At 37.7% G+C, this 23161-nt stretch overlaps 1 protein-coding gene and 1 long non-coding RNA gene across 7 annotated transcripts in view; one reads left to right on the forward strand and one right to left on the reverse strand.

Moving 5' to 3' along the window:
• Positions 1-15734, reverse strand: part of LOC105302454 — a 109892-nt gene extending 94158 nt beyond the window's left edge. For 4 of the 5 annotated variants that reach the window (XR_002776314.1, XR_002776317.1, XR_002776315.1 and 1 more), the window contains exons 1-2: positions 15672-15734; positions 12767-12826 (exon numbers count right to left, since the gene is read on the reverse strand). This is a non-coding gene — a long non-coding RNA (uncharacterized LOC105302454). The remainder of the gene's footprint in view (positions 1-12766; positions 12827-15671) is intronic. The other variant, XR_002776313.1, reaches the window with a different exon arrangement.
• A 69-nt stretch (positions 15735-15803) lies between these two features.
• Positions 15804-23161, forward strand: part of CEP78 (centrosomal protein 78) — a 28830-nt gene continuing 21472 nt past the window's right edge. For both annotated transcript variants that reach the window (XM_011375496.2, XM_011375495.2), the window contains exons 1-5: positions 15804-16336; positions 19102-19274; positions 19367-19439; positions 20398-20501; positions 21888-22062. In XM_011375496.2, the coding sequence (XP_011373798.1) occupies positions 16084-16336; positions 19102-19274; positions 19367-19439; positions 20398-20501; positions 21888-22062 (778 nt within the window). In that variant the 5' untranslated portion in view covers positions 15804-16083. The remainder of the gene's footprint in view (positions 16337-19101; positions 19275-19366; positions 19440-20397; positions 20502-21887; positions 22063-23161) is intronic.

A 23161-nucleotide genomic window follows, 5' to 3' on the forward strand; every position in this document is an offset into this window, starting at 1 on the left:
GTGAGAGAAAGAAATCTAACTATGGGAGGTGAATGCACAGTGTAAATATATCTATGCCTTACTATTAAAGTGTACACCTGAAACACTAGATTTCGTTAACCAATGTCACCATAATAAAAATAAATAAATATTTTTTTAAAAAAATCTCAGTCCATAAGATATGAACATCTTTGGGCAGCTGCTTTGCTGAATGAACTCTGTATCTTGACATAGATAAAGTTTTCAGTATACTCTACCTGTTGCAAAAATACCAGAGTTAGCATTTCCTTCTTACCAGATTATGTGTTGGGGTTAGTTAAGTAAACGGAGGTTTGTCCTGGGAATATCCTATGGTTCTTTCAAACCACAAACTCTCCTTTGGTGAGAAGACCTTGGGTTTTAAGAATATGACAAAGATCACCAACATGAGAGGTCATCACCTGAGTCTCTAGTCCTGGTTTTCTACCTAATGAGTGACTGAGAATCTCTGAACTTCGAGTTGGAAAAATCTAACACTATGATAGATATGCAGTATTGTTCATGAGATTGTAATCAGAAATTAATCTTCCCAGGCTCTGGGCTTTGCTTAGTCTCTAAGCCTGCCCCCATTTAATAGGAGCTAAAGGGTGCTTTTCTAGATCCATAATCCAGAAGCTAAGGCAGGTGAACAGCTAGAGGGAACCAGGTGAGCCACACTGCCCCAACTTCTCTATCCCTTTAGGAGTAAAGGGTGGCATTGGTACAAAAGGTGGCTCCAATGGCTTCTTACATCACACATTCCTGGGGAATCCACATCTCCTTTGCCATGTCCTTTCTGATCTCACCCTCTGAAGTTTTCAGGAATGTTGCTCCACTCAGTTCTTCCATGCTGTGTCCCAGACAACACAAATGGGGACGAGGATGAGGAAGCACTAAGGGTCTTTGGACACTGACTTCAAGTGGTCCAAGGCAAGCCCAGGACTACTAAACCCTACTAAGCCACGTGAGCTAAAGGGGCCTGGAGGACACCTATTTTGGCTCCTCCAAGTTAACAAAGACCACAAGGTGGTGATGCAACCCTGATGACTGAACAGTTTGCATCAAGGACAAGATCTGACAAACTGTCATCCAGCATGGCTAGAAAAGGCATGAAGATGATTTTCCCAAGACAGGGCAATGCCTGGCCTAACAACATCCATGCAAATACTGTCTTCGTGTTTGCACATAAAACATTCACATCATGCTGGGATGGTATCCAAGTGCTGCACATTGATCCAGTCAGACAAAACGTCCTGTGGCCTGAATCAGTAGAGGGAAGAGAGGACAGGATGGGAGCCATGTTAGGCAGAATGCAGACATTCCCATTCCTTCTCCTCTGCCACCTCATTCTTTCTCCTCTTCATTCCTTTTCCTCCTCTGCCACTTGAACATCCATCAAACTTCCCCCCACTCTCTGTCTCATTTTTTCCCAAGATCTCTATGGCTTCATGGTGAACTCTGCCACTACTGATGGAGGGGTGAACCCTTTGTCCTGTATGAAGTCACCAAGCAAGCTACCATGGAAATACTCTGTGAGAATAGTTTCCTCTCTGAGAAGATGCCCAACCAGCAGGAGACCTCAAGGTTAAGTTCAGATGGTTCCCAGACAGGTAACACTCCAGACAAAAAAAAATCCTCCTAGAGAAGTGGAACTTAATAGGCTTTGAAATCAGGGATCCAAGTAAAGAAGAGGGCAGGGTGAGATGGAGAATTGCCTGAAAGTGCTTTCAAAACAGTAGTTCTCCTCTTGAACCATCCACTTCAAGCACTGCCATTGCTTCAAAAATTCTAACAGTTAGCTACAAAAACCAAGGCAAAAGATCAGTGAGCCTTCCCCAGGATATTTTTTTTAAATCTTGGGAAAAAGGCCTCCAGACATAGATATTTGAGTGTCCAACCACAACCGGAAGCTCACCACACAGCCCTTCTAGAGTAAATACACACATCTGTACACAGAATGCATATACTTAAGATCCTATTCTTAAAGATAGACAGAAATCCAAAGGTCATCATACACTTAAGAAAAACCTAAAATATAAGACTTATACAAACAAGCAAATAATAGAAATTGGAGGAAAAAGAGATAAAAAACGAAGCTGAAGAAAACTATAAAAAGAAACTACCTATTATTGATATCTTCAAAAGTAAAATAAAATACTGCATACTTGAAACATGATTAGAATACCGGAAAAACTGAATGATATAGCACAAGAAAGTATACTTGGAAGTCAAAAATAATTTCTGAAATGAAAATAGTTCATAGGTAGAATGGAAAATAAACTTTTAAGATGTGTCCCAAAGAAGTGAACTAAAAGACAAAAGGAGAAAAGATGAGAAAATAGAGGCTTGGTCCAAGAAGATAAGCATCCGACTGGACAGGTCCTCCAGACGGGAAGAGAAAAATTATTTTATAAGCATATGCTGCAGCGTAGTCAGAACTGAAGGACTGAATTTCACAATATAAAGAGATCACTGAGTACCATGGACAAAAAATGAAAAGATCCATAACAAGTCACATCAACAGGAAATCTGAGAGACCCTGGGATAAAAATAAAAAACACTTAGGGTGTAAAGAAGAAAACCAGGTATAACTAACAGTAGGGAAATTAGAATTGCATTGGATTTCTCAACAACAGCAATGGAAGCCAGGTCTGGTGAAGAATGTTTCACACTTTTGACTTAAAATGATTCTAAATCTTCGATTCTCTACTTTCACAAACTATTAAGCATGAGGGAAGATGGAATAAAAGCTTTTTCAGACATCTGAAGTTTTCAAAATTGACTTCCTTTTCACTTAGCATCAGGAAGCTCCTGGAGGATATATCACTACTAAAACAAGAGGGAAAATATAAGAAAAGGAAAAATTTAGCATCCAGGAAATCGGGTCCCTGGGTGGCAGCTATATAGCAGGTCCAGAAAACAAGTAGTCTATATTGAATAAGAGGATGTAGGATTGTTAGCGGGATGTCTTCAGGGGAATAAAGGCAATGACTGTTTGATGATTAGAGCACGTAGGAAATAGGCATGAGATTTAAAGTACATGGGAAATCTGGTTAATTAAAAAACAAATTTGTAAATTAAAAAAGTATTGGCTGCACTAAGAAAAAATATCCCAAAAGAATTAACATAATTAGAGTATACTACAATATACAGGTCTAAAACTGATGACTCAATAAAATACTGACTAAAAACACACCATTTTAAAATATGGAGATGAATTTTATAAGAAATGGCTACAGTGACTTTAAAGCCATAGCCTTTGGGAAGCAGGACTAGAGGTGGAGGGGGAGGGGCTTTGGAAAGGGACCTATGTTTTTTGTTATGAGACTTTTTAGCAAGATTTGACATTTCAAATAAAGGGCATGCATTACTCTGATAAAAAATAAAATTGGTTTAAAAAATAACCAAAATAAAAATGAGTATTAATCAAAGGTTTATGAAACCTGAAGTAGAACACTGTGAAATCTTTAAATAGGAAAAAAAAATGTGTTCTGTGATCTCCATTTCCGTGAGTTTAACAAAACTAGATATTCTGAAAATCCCTCCCATCACAAAATACCTAATGCTTGATAAATTAGAGCAAACAAATCTTTAAATTTCTTACTAAGCTCAAAAGAAATAACATGGTCTTAAATAAATTTTTTTGTAAATGCTGAAACAAGAGTGGTATGTCAACACAGAAGCCCAAGCTGCCCTAAAGTATGTCCAAATCAGAAGCCTAGAGATATGTGGGCTAACCGCCCACAGGACTGAGCAAGATCTAAGCCTTATTCACCTTTGTACTCCAGCCAGAGCTGTCTTCATGAGCAGTCCCCAGGGCTCAACACTCAGAAGGGCTCCATGCTTGGTTTAATAGTCTACTGTCATCGTCTTGAAATTCTTAATTTTATCTTCCAACTTATATTTTCTAAGTGAAGTCCATGGGAGCATGCATTTGAGGAGCAGATACATACAATATGCATGCCCACTGTTCCTTGCTGCCCAATTCGTATATAGCAATTGCAATGCCCATGTGCACACAATTCGGATGGACCTGTGATGGGTGGGGGTTCAGCAAGACTCAAAGCCTGTTACCTGTATGACTGAGTAAGCGGAGGTGCTGACAGCTCTGAGGCCACGCTTTACATTCTAATCAGAGTCCTTCACACAAAGAGAAGGCAATGGTGTTTTAAGAAACATGAACAACCAAAGAACTTACTACATCCTTCCTCACTCATTTAGTTCTCTGTGTTAGCCAATTGCTTTCACTGAAAATGATGACATAGAAGGAAAGGGAAAGATAGAGTAACCCATAGTTCCTTTCCCTTTCAGTCCTTTACATATCAGTACACTGAAGGTAAAGACTAGTGGTAGAAACTGCATGTATTAAGAGGTGAAATTAAAAGTTAGTTTTGTGCAGCATCTCTACAGTATGGATAAGAAAGACAGATGCAAGAATAAATTATGTAATTGTGATTTTTGCATACAAGTGAAAAGCTCTTAAATTTGCACATAAAACTCACATTATACAATATAAAGATGAAAGGTAAAATTCATGCTGATAATGTAAAATTTTAATTTTTACTCAGAATAAGTAAAGATTATGATCAATAGCAAATAAAAAATGCCCTGACTAGTTTAGAGACAGACTTAAAAAATATATTTCATATTTTAGTACTGCTAATACCACTTTTCCTGCTTTCTAAACAAGGGACCCTACATATTCATTTTGCCCTGGACCTTGTAAGTTAGGCAACTGGCCCTGGACATCTCTTCAAATTAATTTAGAGCCATAAGAGTGAAAAGTTTGACATGAGGAGGTCATTCATCTCATCCTCCAATAAGCACCAATTGTTTTTATTGTTGTTAATTACACAAGTGACTTAGATTGGGTACCTGAAAGGAGAATCTGAAAGGGGGAGCTATTCTAAGACAATCTGGGGGGATTTGAACTGGAAGAAGGCCAGAAAGAAAGTTCAATTTCAAGTAAAATCCCTTGAAGTCAATAAAGTCAATTAGAGTGAACTGCAGGGGAGCTGCATAGAATGAAAAAGTAGGTCTTTGAAAAGAGTTGCTCAAGTGAGAAACTCAAGCCCTCAATCCAAGAGCCTATGAGGAATGAATCCTATCCAGAACCACATAAGCATACTTGGAAGCAAATCTTTCCTTAGTTATTGAGTTTTCAAATGAAATCACAGCCCCAGCAGACACCCTGATTACAACCTGAGGAAGAAGCACCTAGCTAAGCCACACCTAGGTCCCTGACTCACGGAAACTGAGATAATAAACGTGTGTTGTCAAAAGTTGCTAAATTTTGTGGTAATTTGTTATGAAGCAATAGATAACTAATATATGGTATGAACTCTTTTGCATCTGGCTTTTTTCACTCAACATGAAATTTGTAAGATGCAGCCATATTTTTGCATATATAACAAGAGTTTATTCGCTTTCATTATATTTTATTGTATGAAGTTACCACAATTTGTTCTCTTGAGAAATATTTGAATTATTTCTAGTCTGTGGCTATATAAATAGTACTTCTTTGAACATTCTTCTGCATGTCTCCTAGGACATATACGTACACAACATCTGCTGACTACATATTAAGAGTGCAATCGCCAGGTCATAGGCTATGCATATATTCGGCTTTCCATAGTACTGCCAGCAGTTTCTAAAGTACTGATAATTTACTCTCCCAACAGCAGTGCATGAGAGTTCCAGTTGCTCCACATCTTCGTCAGCTCTCTTTTTCATATTAGCCATTTCAGTGGGTATGTAATGTTCAAAGAAGCACTATTCATATAGCCACAAACTAGAAATAATTCAAATATGTAATGATTAATTTGTTTGTTTTTAAATTTAATTACTTAACTTTCATTTCCTTCATTAGGATGAGTACATCCAGCTTTTTGGTTATTTTTAATATTTTCTTTTTTGAAGTACTGTTTCAAGCGTTACTCATTTTTCAGTTGAGCTGTCTGTCTTTTTCTTATTGGATTCTAAGATAAACTGGAATCAATCATCCAGAAGTATTGAAAAAATATGTTTGTTTGTTTGTTTGTTTGTTTTGCCTTTTCACTCTTTAGTGATCATTTTTTCCATCACTTAGATCAACAATCCATAGAGAATTGATTTTTATACATGGGGTGCAATTGGATCAAAATCATTTTTTTCTATATGAAGACTGACACATTAGCATTTATTGAAAAAAAAATTTACCCACTGTAGTGTCATCTTTGATATAAATGAAATAAGCATGTATATCTGGGTCAGAGTCCAAACCTTCTGTTCTGTTCCACTGCTCTATTTATTCTTGTGTCAATACCACATTGTTTTAATTATCACAGTTTTAATGAGTCCTACTGTCTGATAGTACAAGTCCTCCAGATTTGTTCTTCTTTTTCATAATGTCTTCCTATTAATTGGCTCTAAGAATTTCCATGTGAATTTTAGACTCAGCTTGTCATTTTACACACACACACACACACACACACACACACACACGAGACTCTGATTGCTATTGCGCTATTGCATTGAATCTACAGAAAGTTTGGAGATTATTGATTTACAACATTAAGTCTTACAATCAATGACCATGATATATTTGTCCATTTAAGTCTGATTTAATTTCTCTCAACAAAGTTTTCTTCTGTGTGGAGTTTTTCCTTATGTGTTTGATTTTTAAAAACATTTTTATTATAAAATAAAACATAGATTCAAGAAACCACAAAAAACAAATTTATAGCTTAATGATATTATTAGACATACCCTTGTAATCACTACCTAGGTCAAGAAATAGAATTTTGCCTGAAGCCCATCCATTTGACCTGATCCAATTATAAAACCTTTCTTCCAAAAAGCAATCATTTTCCTAACTTCTATAATTAACTCTTCCTTAAATTTCTTTATAAATTTCTCACCCAAGTGTGCCTCCCTAGACAGCATGGTTTAGTTTTGCCCAGTTTTAAACAATTCTCTTCTCTTTTAATCTATGTCACTTTTTAATCCTTTATTACCCTACAATTTATTTATGAAGAATGCAGGCCACTTGACCTGTACAGGCTTCCACAAAATGGATTTTGCTGAGTACATGTTCACGGTGCAGTTCAACATGTTTCTCTGTCCCTTATATTTCCCGGAAAATAGGTAACTGATCAATCCTTTTGAAAAGACTACCTTATTTCATCAGGAAGCAGATAATGTCTGGTTATCTCTTTTTTTTTGTGATATTAGCAGCCATTGATACTTGATGACTCATTAGGGATTGCAAATTTGTGACATTCTAACTTGATCATTTATTTTTCATTTATTGGCTGGAATATTTATGAACAGATCTATCTCTTCATCTACAATTGGGTTACACAGTAGTACAGTTCACAGAGGAAAGACAGGATAAAAGCATGGTCATTCCCCTATCCCACCCCTCTTCTATCTTTTTAAAAATCAGTTTTCATTATAATGAATTCTTTTTTGCAATTATCCTCATAAGTTGACAATTTGGGTTTTTGGTGTCCACAGAAACCGATATTTAAACACATTTGATTGGCTTCAAATGTTCAAAAACACTGAAGTGCAATTTTTTCCATAGTCCATGGAGAGCCTCTTCTCATTTGGCTCCTGAGTCCTTTTGAAATTTCTCTCATAGGCTTTGATAACTTCCATGTTATTTAGTATCACAAGGTTTTCTAAGTTTATCTCTCAGAAATGCTCCACAGACCTGAAATCAGCTATTTTAATTTCATAACCCGGGCTCTATCAATGTTTTTTGCTACTGAGTTGGTTATTATTTCTTGGCCTATTCAATGGACAGGGATCAGATGTGCTTGTGTGTGTGTCTAGAATACATCGTGGTGTTGGTTGTTCTGGCTTAATAGTCTCACTATTAATATGCAGTTTCTATTATTATTATTTTAGAAAAGTTTCTTGAATTATACTATTAGTATTTGTTGTTTCAACTTTGTTCTTTAAGGGTTCTATAATTTATATGTTACCTTTTTTGCCTATGTTTAATATTTGTCACTTTCTCTTGAAATGTTTTTAACTGTTTCTGTTTGTTTTAAAATTTTAGAATATTCTATAATCTTCATTTATTTTTCATAAGACATTATCTGTTGTGTTTATTCACTCTTGTGTTTCTCCTGGTGAAGATTTTACTCCAAAATTTTTTTTCTGTTCTAACTCATCCTGAGATCTGTTTTATGTTTGAACATTACACCAACCATGCATTACTAGAATAAAACCAGTTTGGTTGTGTTGTATTGTTATTTCACATATATCATAGATATAGTTGGTGCTCTTGTTTATAATTTTTGCATATATGTTCAGAAGAGAAACTAGCCTGTGATTCCATTCTTGTAATATTCTTTTCAGCTTTAGGCTAAAGTTTATGCTGACCTCATAAAAAGACATGAACAGTATATTCTTTTATTTCTGTTTCCTGGAAAATTTGTATATAAGATTGCTGCTATTTCTTCTCTAAGTCTTTGGAAGAATTTACCAGGAAAGCCACTTACCCCTGGAAATTATTTTCTGTAAAGGTACATAATTACACAAACAATTTTTCGAATAGATACGGGATTATTAGATATTCTTTTCTTTCTTGACTTAGTTTTGTTAAGTTGCATTTTTAAAAGTGTGTAATTCAAATGAATTTTCAAATGTTTAAGTATAAAATTTATCATAATTTTAATAGCTTTACTGATATAATTTATATACCATAATCTCATCCATTTAATATACACAACGGCTTTTAGTGTATCCACAGAGTTGTGCAAGCATCACCACAATACAACTTTAGAAGATTTTCGTTCCCCCCACGTAAAAAAAAAAAAACCTGTACACATTATCAGTCATTTCCTATTCTCCCTCAGCCATAGGCAACCACTAATCTACTTTCTGTCTCTACAGATTTGCCTATTCTGGGCATTTCATATAAATGGAATCATACACTATACGGTCTCTTGTAAGTAGCTTCTTTTACTTAGCATAATGCTTTCATGGTTCATCCATGTTGTAACATGTATTAATATTTAATTCCTTTTCATGACTATTACATTGTACAGATAGTCCACATTTTGCTTATTTGTTTATCAATATATCGACATTTGAGTTATTCTATCATTTGATATTATAGATATGCTTCTATGAACATTCATGTACAAAGTTTTTGTGTAGACATAAGTTTTTATTTTCTTGAGTATATATGTCTAGTAGTGGAATTGCTGGATCATAGAGTAACTTTGTGTTTAACATTTTAAGGAACTTTCAAATTGTTTTATAAAATGGCTACATCATTTTACATTCTCGCTATCAATCTATGTGAATTTCAATTTCTTGTCTTATGGCCTAGCACATGCTCTACCCTGGAGAACGTTCCATATGCATTTGAGAAAATGTGTATCTTGCTGCTTTTGGGTTGAGTATTGTATAGACGTTAGGTTTAATGAATTTATAGTGTTGCTCAAATCTTCTATATCTTGTTGGTCTTACGCCTAGTTGTTCTACCCATTATTGACAATGGAGTATTAAGTCTGCAACTCATATTGTTAAATATGCTATTTCTCCTTTTAATTCTTTGTATATTTGGCATTCTCTTATTAGGTGCACATATGTTGATAATTTCTATGTCTTCCTGATGGATTGACCCTTTTTGCATAACAAAATGTCCCTCTTTCTATCTGGTAACATTTTTTTTTTGTTTTAAAATCTATTTTTCTGTATTAGTTTAGCCATTCTTGCATTCTTATGGTTTTTATTGCATGACATATATGTTTTTGCCCTTTTACTTTGAACATGTTTGTACCTTTGAATCTAAGGCGTGTTTCCTTGTAGACAACATAATTGATATTTTTAATCCAGTTTGACAATCTCTGCCATTTGATTGGATTGTTTAATACATTCATATTTAATTTTGTTACTGATATGGTAGGATTTATGTCTGTCATTTTATCCTTTGTTTTCTATGTTTTATGTTTTTGTTTTTGTTGTTCCTCTATTCTTCCTTTACTGCCTCCTTTTATTTAAAGCGGATATTTTCTAGTGTAATGTTTAATTCCTTGCTGATTTTTAACTACATTTTTGAGTAACAGATGCTCTAGGACTTATGATACATGTCTTATCAGAATCTACCTCAGATTTATACTGTTTAATGATAGAAATCATATAAAGCTACCATTGCAGTTCTCCAGAAATGTTCTATACAATGCTGATATTAATGAAGAATATGTGAATCTCAAATCTTTAGTTTGTATTGTTCCATCATCAGCAATTCTTCTCCCAATGTTGCAATAACAATAGTTGAGTCTGAAGTGTACCTTCATCTTTTCCTAGAAGTCATTCCACAAGTTCAAAAAGTTTTCAAAGTTGTAAAAGTTTCCATGATATTTATCAAGTTTGCAAATGCCAATGAAAATACTAAGGTAGCACTGTCCAAGATGCAATATTCTTCCATGATATCACCCAACAACTTTAAATATATGCACATATTTTAAATTAAATTTAATTTTAAATTAAACCCACAACTTAGATCTGTGACATGCTTTAGCCAATGGAGCAAGCAGACATGATGCCAGCAGAGGCTCTAAATGAGCTTGTGTGGTTGGGCTCATATCTTATGCTTCAGTGACCATTATGACAAGAGTGTGCTCTGGGAGCTGCTGCTCCACAGTTGCCCCATCTTACGCCACAAGGCCCCAGAGTAAGATGTGTGAGACAGATTTCAAATTGACCAAAAGCATGGAGTAAAAGCAGCCATCTGGAGGTCTAAAGCAGTGTCACTACAGCTTACCCATAGATACAAGAAAATCAAATTCTTGTTTATGTCACTGAGTTTTGGAGTTATTTGTTCCACAATATTTTTGCATTATAATCAGAAATTTTGATAATTCTTGAACTCTTGATGCCTCATGGTACAATTCTCATGGTTAAAGTTTTCCTAAATTATTTTGTGCCATAAAGACATTTCCCTAAACTTTTATTAAATATAATGTAAACTTCTTCCCATTCATTTTCCGCAGGTATGTAGTTAAAATGTTTTTTATAAATCTAAAAGGATGGAAAATTATAAAGGAACATCTTTGTGGATAGCCGTTATTCACAGGAAAAAAATTACAACCGAGATGGGCATTTTGCTGAGTATAGAACACTGATGCCCCCAGTGCCTCTAAATGCCAAGTGAACAAAAGCACTTAATCACTATTGAATCCTGTTCTCTCCACTTGAGAGGGAGAACAGATTGTTCTAAAGTAGTGGAGGGATGCTCTTAGCAGCTATTTGCAACAATCTGTGAGCTTAGGTATTGTGTTGCTACGAAGCAGAGTATTGTCTAAACGTAACTACAGAACCTTGAAACTGGAAAAAGAGAGAAATAGCCAGAGAACATGTCCTCATGGTGATCCATTATTCATTCGTTCACCAAATATTTACTGATCAGGTTGACTATGTGTATAATACCATGATGAGAACTGCACTGAATACAGAGATGTGCCCCCACTCTTACAGAGCTTAGATACTAGAAGGACAGAGAAGATATGGATGCCTCATGGCAATTCCAGATGTGTCCCATTAAACTGTTTATAAGTTCAGAGGAGCGAAGGGATCCATATCTTGCTTGGATTCTCAGTGAAGTGTTCCCAAAGAAGGAGGCGTAAGGTTGATGACTAGAAGAATTTTTAATATTATAATAGGCAGAGCTGGGATGCAGCAAAGATACAGAGACAATTAGACCCATAAGATTTTTTTTTTAAGTCTAGAAAGTGAAGTTAAAGCCAAATTATGTCCATCTTAAGAGTTTGGGCTGTATTGTGTTGGCAATGAGTGTCATGGAAGGTTTGGAACAAGGCAATGGCAAAGTCAAAAACCTTGAGAGGTGTACCATGGATTATAAATCACTGTAAGTATGCAGGCCTGAAATGAGGCCACTGGTGGACTGGATTACTGAGAATAAAAGGGAGTAGGGTACAAGACAAGGCTGCAGAGATCATAGCCCTTCATGCCCAGGAGATATAGTACACTGCAGACTAGTTCATTCAAAGTGCCAGTGCATAATGATATAAGGAGTTTGTTATAGAATGTTACTCAACACACTACTTCCTTCATCAAGAAAGTCTGGCCTGCTGAAATAAACAGACATGATTTATATTCTGAAACAAGCTCTTTATCTTATAGAACCATAACAGTTCTCAACCAGCAGCCAGACTGTGGACTTCGCATTGAGTAGCACCATTTTAGATCACTGTGAGGAGGTCGGTCTTTATCCTAACAGCAACGGGAAGTCGTGGAAGGATTTGAAGAGAAGGTAGTGGTGGCTGCATTATGGACCATGTATTGGAAGGCAGCCAGAGTTAGTGGAAAGAAAACAAGGAAGTTTGTGTCTGAAAACTAATTTTCCTCGTGAAACGAGAGGTATCCTCTTTAGGTAAGAGAGCTGGAATATAGAACAGAATCTAGTGGTGCCATGAAAAGAGTAGAGGAGGCTTAGAAGAGCCATTGTGAATAGCTCTAAGTTACGGAGTAGAAAAAAGAAATGGGGACCACATGTCACTTAACATAAGATAGCCTGTGTTGTTGATAGAGCCCTGGGATTGGCTCCAACAAACATTGCTCGAAAAACAGGTCCAGAGAAGATGCATGTTTGAGATTAGCAGACGGCATTAACATTGAGGTTTCATGGACAGGTAGGCTGGCTTGGAAATCTGGGTATAATGTTGTCAGGATGGATTAAGAGTGGTGTAGAGTGAATAAGAGGTAAAATGATCCCACTTAACTGTATTCTAGTCATACAATTACTCACCAGACCCCTGAAGGAGGAGAGCCAGTTTCTTGTACCGCATGTTCCTTCCAAGTCATGCACCTGCAGGAAAACCAAAGCATTTGTCTTAGGCCAAGCATAAACCTGGCCTGTCAGAGGATCCAGGGGTGCTGTGCAGAGGCAGCTTTTGCTCACTGTGTTCAGGGAAGCATGTGGGTAGAACCCACCAGATGCTGAAAGGAAAACTAAAGTCATAGGAGCCAAAAGAAGAACTATTAAGCCATAATTAAATGGAAGTAGAGGAGAGATTATCTGGCAAGCCTTGAAAGAAATCTTGCCAGACAGAAAATAACTAAGCTTCAGGAAAATGAATTTTAAATTAATTGTGTTAAATGATTAATTAATATGAAGGTTTCCCTAAACTGCATTCATAGGCAGCAGCTACAAGGCGCTGATAATGACTTAAAGGGAAAATAGAAGAGAATGCTCTAACAGTCATTATTCAGTATTTCCTACGTACCAATACTATGCTAAACATTGGGAATACAGCATAAATGAGACATGGTCCCTGCCTTCAAAGAGATTACAGTCTATGGGAGGAAAACCATCTAAAAAGATGTTTATCATTGCATATACTAGTGTTATGATACAGAGACATCAGGGAGTAGAGCAGTTAGGCACTAAACAGGCAGGGAGGTGAGATGAGGATTAGAGAAAGAAGGCCTCCCAGGGAGAAAGCTGGGAAAGGTGTGGAAATTAGCTCACTAAGGAGGGAGTAGAGGTGGAGGGTCCCAGGTAATGGAGCAGCATCTGTGAAGGCCCAGACAGGAATGATAAAACATCAGAAACTTTAAGCAGTGTTGTGTGCCTACATTCAGGGAGGAATGTAGCAAGAAATAGAAAACAGAAGCAGTCAAATCACGAAGGAGCCTATATGACAAGCTAAGGAATACAAATCTGACACCAGGCAATGAGAAATCCTTGGCTTTCCAAGAGGCAGTCTGATGTATGGAGAGAGATATTTTTGTTAGAAGTCATCAGCCTGGAGAGGAAAGTAAGCCTGAACACGGGAAAAGATCACTCAGAGAAACTGTGAAATGTCAGAAGGAGTGAACCTGAGGATGGGAATCTGAAAAAACACCAATATTTAGAATGAGTAAGCAAGAGACATCCAAGAGTGAGACAGAGAAGAAGGAATTAGAGAAGCGTATCAGGTGGCTTCATGAAAAACAGGGAAGAGGGAGCTTTAAGAAGAGAGTGGACAACTACATTAAGTGGTGCTGAAGACTGACAAATGGTTGTAGCAACAAAGAAATCATACTGAAAATTGGCAACAATTTAAATTGCCATTAACAGGAAAATAGACAAATTACTGCATTTTCCTACATGGGCATCCTATATAGCAAGGAAAATATATCAACCAGATCTTTACATGTCAGCATGGATAAACCTAGCCAGGAAAAGGCTAAATAAAGCAAGTAGCAGAAGAAAACATAGTAGGATGTTATATGCTGTTTAAAAATACAAATGTAGCAGAAATATAAAAATATACATTGCAATGATGTAAAACCAAGTACAGAAGAGCAGTTATCCAGGGTCAGTTAGAGAGCGGTTGTGATTGGGAAAGTGGTTAGACAGAACTCTTCAACAGGAATGGTAATGTTTCATTTCATAAGCTAGTTGGAGGACAGAGGAGTGTTTGCTATACAGTCATGCACTACTTAATGACAGGGATAGTTCTAAGAAATGCATCATTAGGCAACTTTGTCATTGTGCTAACATCATAAAGTGCATTTACACAAACCTAGATGGTATAGCCTACTACACACCAAGGCTATACGGTATACCACTGTTGTCTGTCATTAACCGAAACGTCATGGGGAAAGGAGATGAGGCTCATGAATGAATATATGATAATTTGAGCATGTTGCATGTACTAATCAGTGACTACACCTAGAGAATTTTAGTGGAGTGTGCGCATGTTGGTAATGAATGGGGGTATCCAGAACGCAGTGGGTGGAACAGGAATGCTGTAAACATAATGCCCAAGGCCTGACCGGATGACTATGATTGTTCCAGAAACTGGATACAAGTACATACAGGTTCGGAGGCCAATGTTAAAAGGTAAACTGAGGCATATTTAAATTTTTTTTTAAGAGTTTATTTGAGCAAAAATCAATTCAAATCAGGCAGCACCAAACTGGAGGTGGTTAAGAGTGCTTTACCAAAGCTGGGAGAGACTTTTATAGGAAAAAGGAGGAAGCAAAGCATAGAAATTATTGACTGACGATTTAACGCTGATTTGGCTGTTTGTGACTGGTTGTCCTTAGCTTTTTGATTTCATAACCTTGAAGCATTTATAGGCTTAGATTTTGGTTTATATATGTAAGTTGCCACAGCTTTAGTGACACATCAGCCTAATGACTGCCTTATTTAATTCATTTAACACCAATTGTCTTGAGTTCTTCCACTTACTTAGCTATAAGTCACTTCATCTGCCTTGGTTTCTCTTTTGTAAAATGGATATACAGTAGCAAACTCTCTATGGAGTTGTTAGGAAAATTAAATGATTTCATACTGATTTCAGTGCTTAAAATAATGCCTAGGAGACAGAAAGTACTAGCTATCAGAGTTAACCATCATTATTATCAGTACAAGGAGATCAGTAGTAACCACAATAAGATCCTGAATACTTGGAACACTACAATTTGCCAACAATCATGTGAGGTAAGAAGAAACTACGGAAATTAAATCTTTGCAGAAATTAACATAGACGTTCCTACATCTCTTATTGACTGTACTAGCTCTCTCCTGGGCGCTGCAAGAACAGACACTGGTGAGAAGTTTAGAGTAATTTTCAAAATGCGTTGCTACATCCCTATCTCACTTTTATTCGGATCAATCAGTAAACCCTTCTTGGGAACTACGAATTCCAAAAACCACTTACCTTTTGCTCCGCCCCTGCCTCGAAGGACCCGCCCTTCGGCCTCAGGCGCCGTCTCCACGAGAGGCGGGGCCTGCGTGCAGACGCACGAAAGCGCGCTGACGTATTCGCGCACCGCCTCCGCCGACACCCTCCCGCCGGCTTGAACTGCAGCCCCGCGCATTGTAGGGCGATGAGCCGGGCGCCAACGGCCGGCGCCAGGGAGCGGGACGCAGCGCGGGAGCGTGGGGTTGAGGGGTGGCCTAGCTGGGGCCCCGGGCCCTGCGTCCCCTGGCCGAGCCACCGCTCCTGCACACGCTGCGGAGCCGCAGCCGCCGGGCCGTGGGCGTGCAAGGGGCCGGGGTGCGAGCCGGGTTCCTAGGCGGGTGTGGGAGTCGTCTCCACCGCCGGCATCCCCTGAGCCGGCTCCCAGGCCATGATCGACTCGGCGAAGATGCGCCGCGACTGCGCGGCCGACTTCTTCTCGCACTATGAGTACCTGTGCGCGCTGCAGGACTCGGTGCCGCTGCCCGCGGTGCGCGCCTGCCTACGGGAAGGTGTGCTGGACTTCAACGCCGACCGCCTCCGCTTGGTCGACTGGGCGCCGCTCCTGAGCACCCTCAAGATTAATAAAGATCTGCCACTAGTGTCTATCAAGAGCTTCTTCCAGCCGTGGCTTGCCGAAACAGGTTTGTAGTTCCCGCCTGCAGTGGCACTAGTGTCGGTTCCGTGAAGCGGGATTTTAAATGGTGCAAGGTAGAGCCTGGACGCTGGAACAGGTGCCCAGTGCCAGGGTATGTGTGCAGCAAACGGGGCGTACGGCCTAGAAGTCTTATTAGCTCGGTGACCCTGGGCAAGTCCATTAAGGCCTTTAAGTCTCTTTTTTTTTTTTATCCGTAACATGGTCGTAACAGGACCCACTCAATGTTGTGATGAGCACTGAGCACGGTTTGGGACATCGTCAAGCATTTGACAGATTTTTTGAATGTAGAACAAAGCGATTAGGAAATTGACACATCCCAGCCTTTTACTTCATTTCCTTTTAAGACTGGGCTCTGTTGTGGGTGGTGGTGGGGGATCGTTCTGATAGCATCATATAGTCGAAAGAGCATAGGTGTGAACACAGCCTGGGGTTTGAATTACAGGGCTTATACTCTATGACCTGGGCAGGTTACTTTCGAACTACATACAATCCCCACACTTGTAAAATAGCATTAAACACCACTCTTTTCATGGGTTCTTAGAATTAGCATGTTTTGTGTGTAAAGTATACTGGCACTTGATGAGCTCTGTCAGCACCAAGCACTGCTAGAGACAAGGCTCCTGCCCTAGAGGATCTCCCTTTCTACTGGGGGAGGCTGCAGGTAAACATAGCACAGTAGTCAGTACTCTGGAAGAAGTGAGTTCTGGTGCTGCAGAGACAGAATAGGAGGGGAAGGCTTCTTGGAGGAGGCGCCATCCTTTCGAAGAATGTGTAGAAGATACTCAGATGGCAGGAGGGAGCAGCTTGTGTCAACGCTTGGAAAATATAAGCATATATGGCAAAACTAAGATACAGCACCTAGAACATAGGATTTGAGAATGAAATGAGAGTTGAGACTAGAAACCTGGCCAAACAGGAAGAGGCCTTGTTTGTCCTGTCAAAAGGTTGGATTTTATCCTGAAGGCTGTGGGAAACACTCAAGGATGAGATGGAATTTTGCTTTGGAAGCCCACTCTGACATCCACGTGGAAGGCAGTTGATTGGGAGAAGGGCAGATTGTAATTGAAGGGTCCCAATTAAAGTATAGAAAGGGAGGATTGGATTACAGAGATTGAAGAGACAGAATGGATGGGACCTGGTGACCATTTAGAAGAAGGACAGCAACAAGAAGAGAAAACAGAAAAAAGCACTTTACTGTGAGAGGCAGAGCATAGTAGGAAGGAATTAGGAGTGGAGAAAGGATCTTAATTCATCTTTGATGCTTTAAGAGCAGCCTGTGAGGCTTCCAAACATGTCTGCTAGACAGGTCTGGGCCCAAGGTACACATCCGAGCTCTAAGAGAAGACAGGAGTTTGAAGATATGGGAGAGACTGAGGTTACCCACAAAGAAGGTCCAGAAAATCTGGGTCTGAAAGATGTTTTTGAAATGGACACAGTTGAATATGTTCATAAGTTTGAGAGAAAGTAGCCAACAGAAAGAGAGTGTGTGAATATCTAGAAGAAGAAATGATTATTGACTTATTTTAAAAAAACCTGCACACTTGTTATGTGCCTGCCCCTTTTCTAGGCTCTGAGGTTTGTGTTGTCTGTTACCTTTTCTGCAAGGACAGTTCAACTCATCACCTGGTAAAGAGAAGTCAGATTATTCTCTGCATCTCATTCAGGAGTAGGAACTGTTCTCTGCCTCCAAAGGGACTGTACTTAAGCAAAGTAATAACTTAGAAGTCAAAAGAAGTTACAGTTAGAAGAGACTTTAGAGTCAAGGCCACTGTAGTTAATCTTGCCTAATATTTTGCATTGAATATAAGAAAAATATATTACGCAGACCATTCTCTTCAGAGTTCTTTCACCGAAACTTCTTTATGTCTTGCATCCTGTGGATTTAGGTGGTAGATTTTAATCTCCTAGATTTGCTTCTTCATCCTTACTTATGTTTTGCCTGGACCGTTGCAGAAGCATCTAACTGGTTTTGCTGCCCTTGGGCCTAGTTTTTCTTAGTTCATCTGCTTACTCGTCTTGAGTGATCTTCTAAAATTAAAAGATGTGCTTAAAATAATGTTTATAACGGCTCACTCCCACAGGATTCGTGTATGTTGGTTGCACAGCTTTGTTGTACACAGAGACATGATATCTGAGCTGTGCTTTGCCAGGCCTCATGGGGCTCGTTATCCCTGAGGAAGGGGTGCTTTTCTAGTCATTCCCGTTATCTAATTGGTTGTTAGCAATGGATCACCTTTTTTCCTACCCTGCAGAGGCACCGGTTCCAGTGGTAGCCCCGGTCCTCATCACCTATGGGACAAAAGCCATTCTCTCTCCCAAGCTTACTTTAGCCAGCCTCTCTATTTTAATTTCTGTCTCTTCTCCCTCTTGCACACCTGGCCTTTAGTTATGCTCACCTGCAGTATTGTCAGTACCCAGCAGGAGTCAAGCTTGGAAGTCTTGGCATATGTGCTACTCTCTGCAGTTTAAGCACCTCCCACTCCGACTCTGTGTAGTCATTCTCATCTTTCTAGATCCAACTTCAGAGTTATCTTGAAGCCATCATTTAGGTAAAACTTTTTGCTTCCACAGGAACCTCTGCACACATAATTTGCTTTATAGCTCATGAGGTTGAAGCTTTGAGTGTATACGTATCCCTCCTTAAAGCGAACTTTGGGGTAGGAATCATTTCTGTGCCTTAGCACAGAGCAAATGCTTTTTAATGAAACAATATGTGATTGAAATCACAAACATTACAATATTTTGCTTTAGGTTCTGACAGAAGTAAAGTTTGCAGAAGTCGTGTTCCTGCTATAAGAAACAAAGATGTGACCTTCCAGCTATGTAAAGCTCTTAAGTGCTGTTTAAGCATATCAAATGCTCTAAAGAACCTGGAACTAAATGGACTAGTTCTGAGAGAGAGAGATTTAACTATTTTAACAAAGGTAAGCCTTCTCTGTTGTGTCCTGAGAATATTTGATAGTTGCTTTTGGGAGAAACTAAACTAATAAATTTTAACCTTTTCTCCCCATTAAAGGGATTGAATAAATCGGCGGCTTTGGTGCACCTGTCTCTTGCAAATTGTCCAATTGGAGATGGAGGTTTAGAAAGTGAGTTTCAATCTTATTTAAGTCTCTTCCCATAAGACTGGTCTCATGATTCCCCAACGCGCTATATTAATTCCTATCTGGACCTTTTCTTAGTGCTGCTTGATACTTTCTGAGCTAATTTTACTTAAGGTTGTGTTAAGCCACAAGCCACACAAATATATAATATTTTGTATTTTCTGTTTTTGTGTTTGTTCATCTTTATGTTTCTCTTTAAGAAATAGTATGAGAAGAAAAATAGCAATATGTAACAGGAAAAAAATCATTATCTTTAAGTAGTTAAAACACCTATATGCAATCATAATTATAATGCACTGTGGAAGGTGCTAAAATAATATGTGCAGAGATCTATGAGAGCACATAAAAGGCCAGCAAACTCGATGTCGATAGGGGTGTATCATGGAAGTAATCACAGAGAAGGTGATTGTTGATTGGGGTCCTGAAGGATTAGTGTGTGTTGACTGTGTCTGGTAGTGGTCTGGAGGGGTAAGGAAGCCTGCATTTCAATTTGAGGGAACACAGAGTTTGAAGTCTTCTATCTTATAGTTCTAAAATACTGCATAGCACCTAATAAAATTATGGGTTTATAGTTGGCATTTAAATCATCGATTGATAATCAAGATGAGGTTATAGGAAATGAAAATAGGAAAATTCATGTGTTTTAGGTCTTCCTATGTCTCAAAAGGTCGATAGTACTTTATGGAGTGGTTGGGAATAAAGTGTGCAATATTCAGAGTTCAATTTTAGCATCTAAATAGAATTAAACTGTTGCTGTAAACTGGAGTAACACTTTGTTACTGATATATTTTAGAGAGCACCAATCCATCAGTTGTCTGGGAAGAGCGTAAATAATTTTAAGAGTACAGCTATACACCTCCAATAGACTCAAGAAAAGCAGTAAATCAAGATTAGCCAGATTGTATAGGTTCTTCAACTTACTGGGTTTTTTTTTTCCTTTTAGTTATTTGTCAAGGTATAAAGAACTCTATCACTCTTAAGACAGTAAACTTCACGGGGTGTAATCTGACTTGGCAGGGAGGAAATCACATGGCCAAGATCTTAAAGGTGATTTATATTTCAACTTTCATGAAATCATTATGTAATTGAAGCACATTAATATTTTGATACAATATGGCAGTTATTTTTGATTGCAGTTTTAGTTTTGTTGAAAGAATATGACCAGTTTTCAGTTTGGGGTTCTACCATTTAGTAAAGGTAGCCCACTTAATCTTAGAAATGAAAGATTTAATGTATAATACGTTATAAACAATACTTTCATGTATTTTTAGTTATTGAAAAAAATTACTGTGATACTGTGAAGAAAGTTTCTGCTATTACAGCCTTCAAATGACTTAGGTCAAATATTTATTGTTAACCGCTAAAATTAATCAACTAATAAAAATCCCTACATTAGCGTTTTGTAAATATAGTATTTGAAATAATGACTTAACTTTATAATGGTTATGACTACTATATTTAGGCATAAAATTATGTAATAATTGAACATGAAGGCTTTTTAATACTTTGATGGTACAGATCAGAGATAAGTAGATTATGACTGGTAGGTCAAATCAAACCCATCACCTCTTTGTAAATAAAGGATTTTTTTTGAAACATAGCCACATCCATTTGTTTACATAGTAGCTGTGGCTAGTTTTACCCTACACCAGTTGAATTGAGTAGCTGATGCGGAAACTGTATGACCCACAAAGCTAAAGAATTTACCTTTGGGCTGTACAAAGCAAGTCCTTTGACTCCTAGTATAGAAAACAGACAAGAGCAAGGATTCTGGAACCACATGACCTAGGTTCAAGTTCCAGCTCTCTTGTTTCATAGCTCTTGACCATGGACAAATTACTTAACCTCTGTGCTTCACTATGTGATTAAATGAACTAATTTCTATAAAATAGTGCCTGGCACATAATAAGCACTATGTAAATCTTTGCTGTTATATCCATTTGTTGCTTTAATAACTTATTGTTAATAGAAAAATGACACTAATTATTGTCCTTTTAGAGTGTCATAAAAATTTTGAGTCTTTTGTTGTTCAAGAATGTAAAATGTTTTCTTGTGAGATGCCCAATCAAGTGTTTAGAGACCACTAGAGGACAGAATGATGAAATTGAAAGCCTAAGCAATGATAGAATTTAAAAACCAATTCCCTGACTTGGCAGATAAGAAGAATAAAATTCATAGAATATAATTGAGTTGTCAAAGTTTGCATAACTAATTAGCAAGAGATCATCCAATGGCTAGAGTGTAATCACTGGCAAGCTAGAATCTGGGTCACTGGACTGCTGAATCACAATAGACTATTTAATCTCTCCAGTTGACTCTCCTAGCAAATATACTTGGTAGGTGTGTATAAATTGCAGACATGATGAGCTATACTCAGTAGGCATACCGTTTCCTTATTCAAGTGTCTTAATTTCATCTTATTAAACCTTGAAGTATCAGACCATGAGAAGACATGAAGAAACCTGGGCTGAGAGTCTTCGTTATAGGAGACCTGATCTTGACTGTATGGCTGGCTTGAGGCGCATCACTTTGAATTGCAACACGCTCATTGGTGACCTTGGTGCACGTGCTTTTGCAGAATCTCTTAGTGAGGATTTATGGCTTAGAGGTAAATTCTAAAATTGAAAATATTGAATTTTTAAATATTAAATATGCTTAGCTTTTGGCTCAATACTGTTGCCATAGGAATAAAAAATAAGCCTCATGTTTTCCTATAACTTTTATTGTGCTTTTAAACTTTTTTTAAGACTTGCATATATACTTTATAGAAAATACAGAGTAACAGGAAGAAATTACCCATAATCTTAATGCCAAGACATAATCACCGTTCATTTTAGTATATGTACTTTCGGTCTTTTTTTTTCTATAAATATGTTTGTACACTTAGAGATTATGAAAATGAAATCATAGTATAGTTACTATTTCACATCCCTGCTTTTTTCATTTAATGATGGATCATGCTATACTCTATTACACCGATGTGCAATAGTTTATCAATTCTTCGCAATTAGATTTAGACAGTTTGTGATTTCCCCTGTTGGAAATACTAGGTAGTGAATACTTTGTATATTCATTTCTGTGTCCATCAGAATTACTTCTGTAGAATAAGTTATAAAAGTGGAATAACTAAGTGTGACATATTTCTATATATGTTGCCAAATTGCCAGCCAGAAATGCTGTGCCAATTTATAGGCCACCTGAACAGTGTATGTGAAGCCTGCACCCTCAAAAATACTGGCTTGTGTTACTTTTAAAAACTATAAAACTGCAAAAATGAATACCTCCCCACCCTTTTTTTAATGTACATGAGATTACTCCAAATTTTATAATTTTTTTTACTTAGTATAAGCATTAGTATGAGTATAGTATGAGCATTTTAACAAGTCAGTAAATCTGCCACCTCATTTTTAGTGACTGTTCAGATTTCCATTATATGAATATGCCATAGTGCACTCAGCTTATTCATTCTTGTTAGATACATGTTATTTCCAGTTTTTCACCATTATGAACAGTACTCTGATACACATCTTTGCCTACATCTCTATTTCCTTTGGTTAAATTCTCAGAAAGAGAGTTGCTGGGCCAAAAGATATGCACATTTTAAATGCTCTTAGCCTAATCTGTTAGGAGAACAGTCACATTTTATTGTTTTAACTTGTATTCATTTGATTTACCAGAGAGATTTACTGGCTATTTTTATTAGTTCA

Source organism: Pteropus vampyrus, unplaced genomic scaffold (assembly GCF_000151845.1).
Source record: "Pteropus vampyrus isolate Shadow unplaced genomic scaffold, Pvam_2.0 Scaffold273, whole genome shotgun sequence".
Lineage (NCBI taxonomy): Eukaryota > Metazoa > Chordata > Mammalia > Chiroptera > Pteropodidae > Pteropus > Pteropus vampyrus.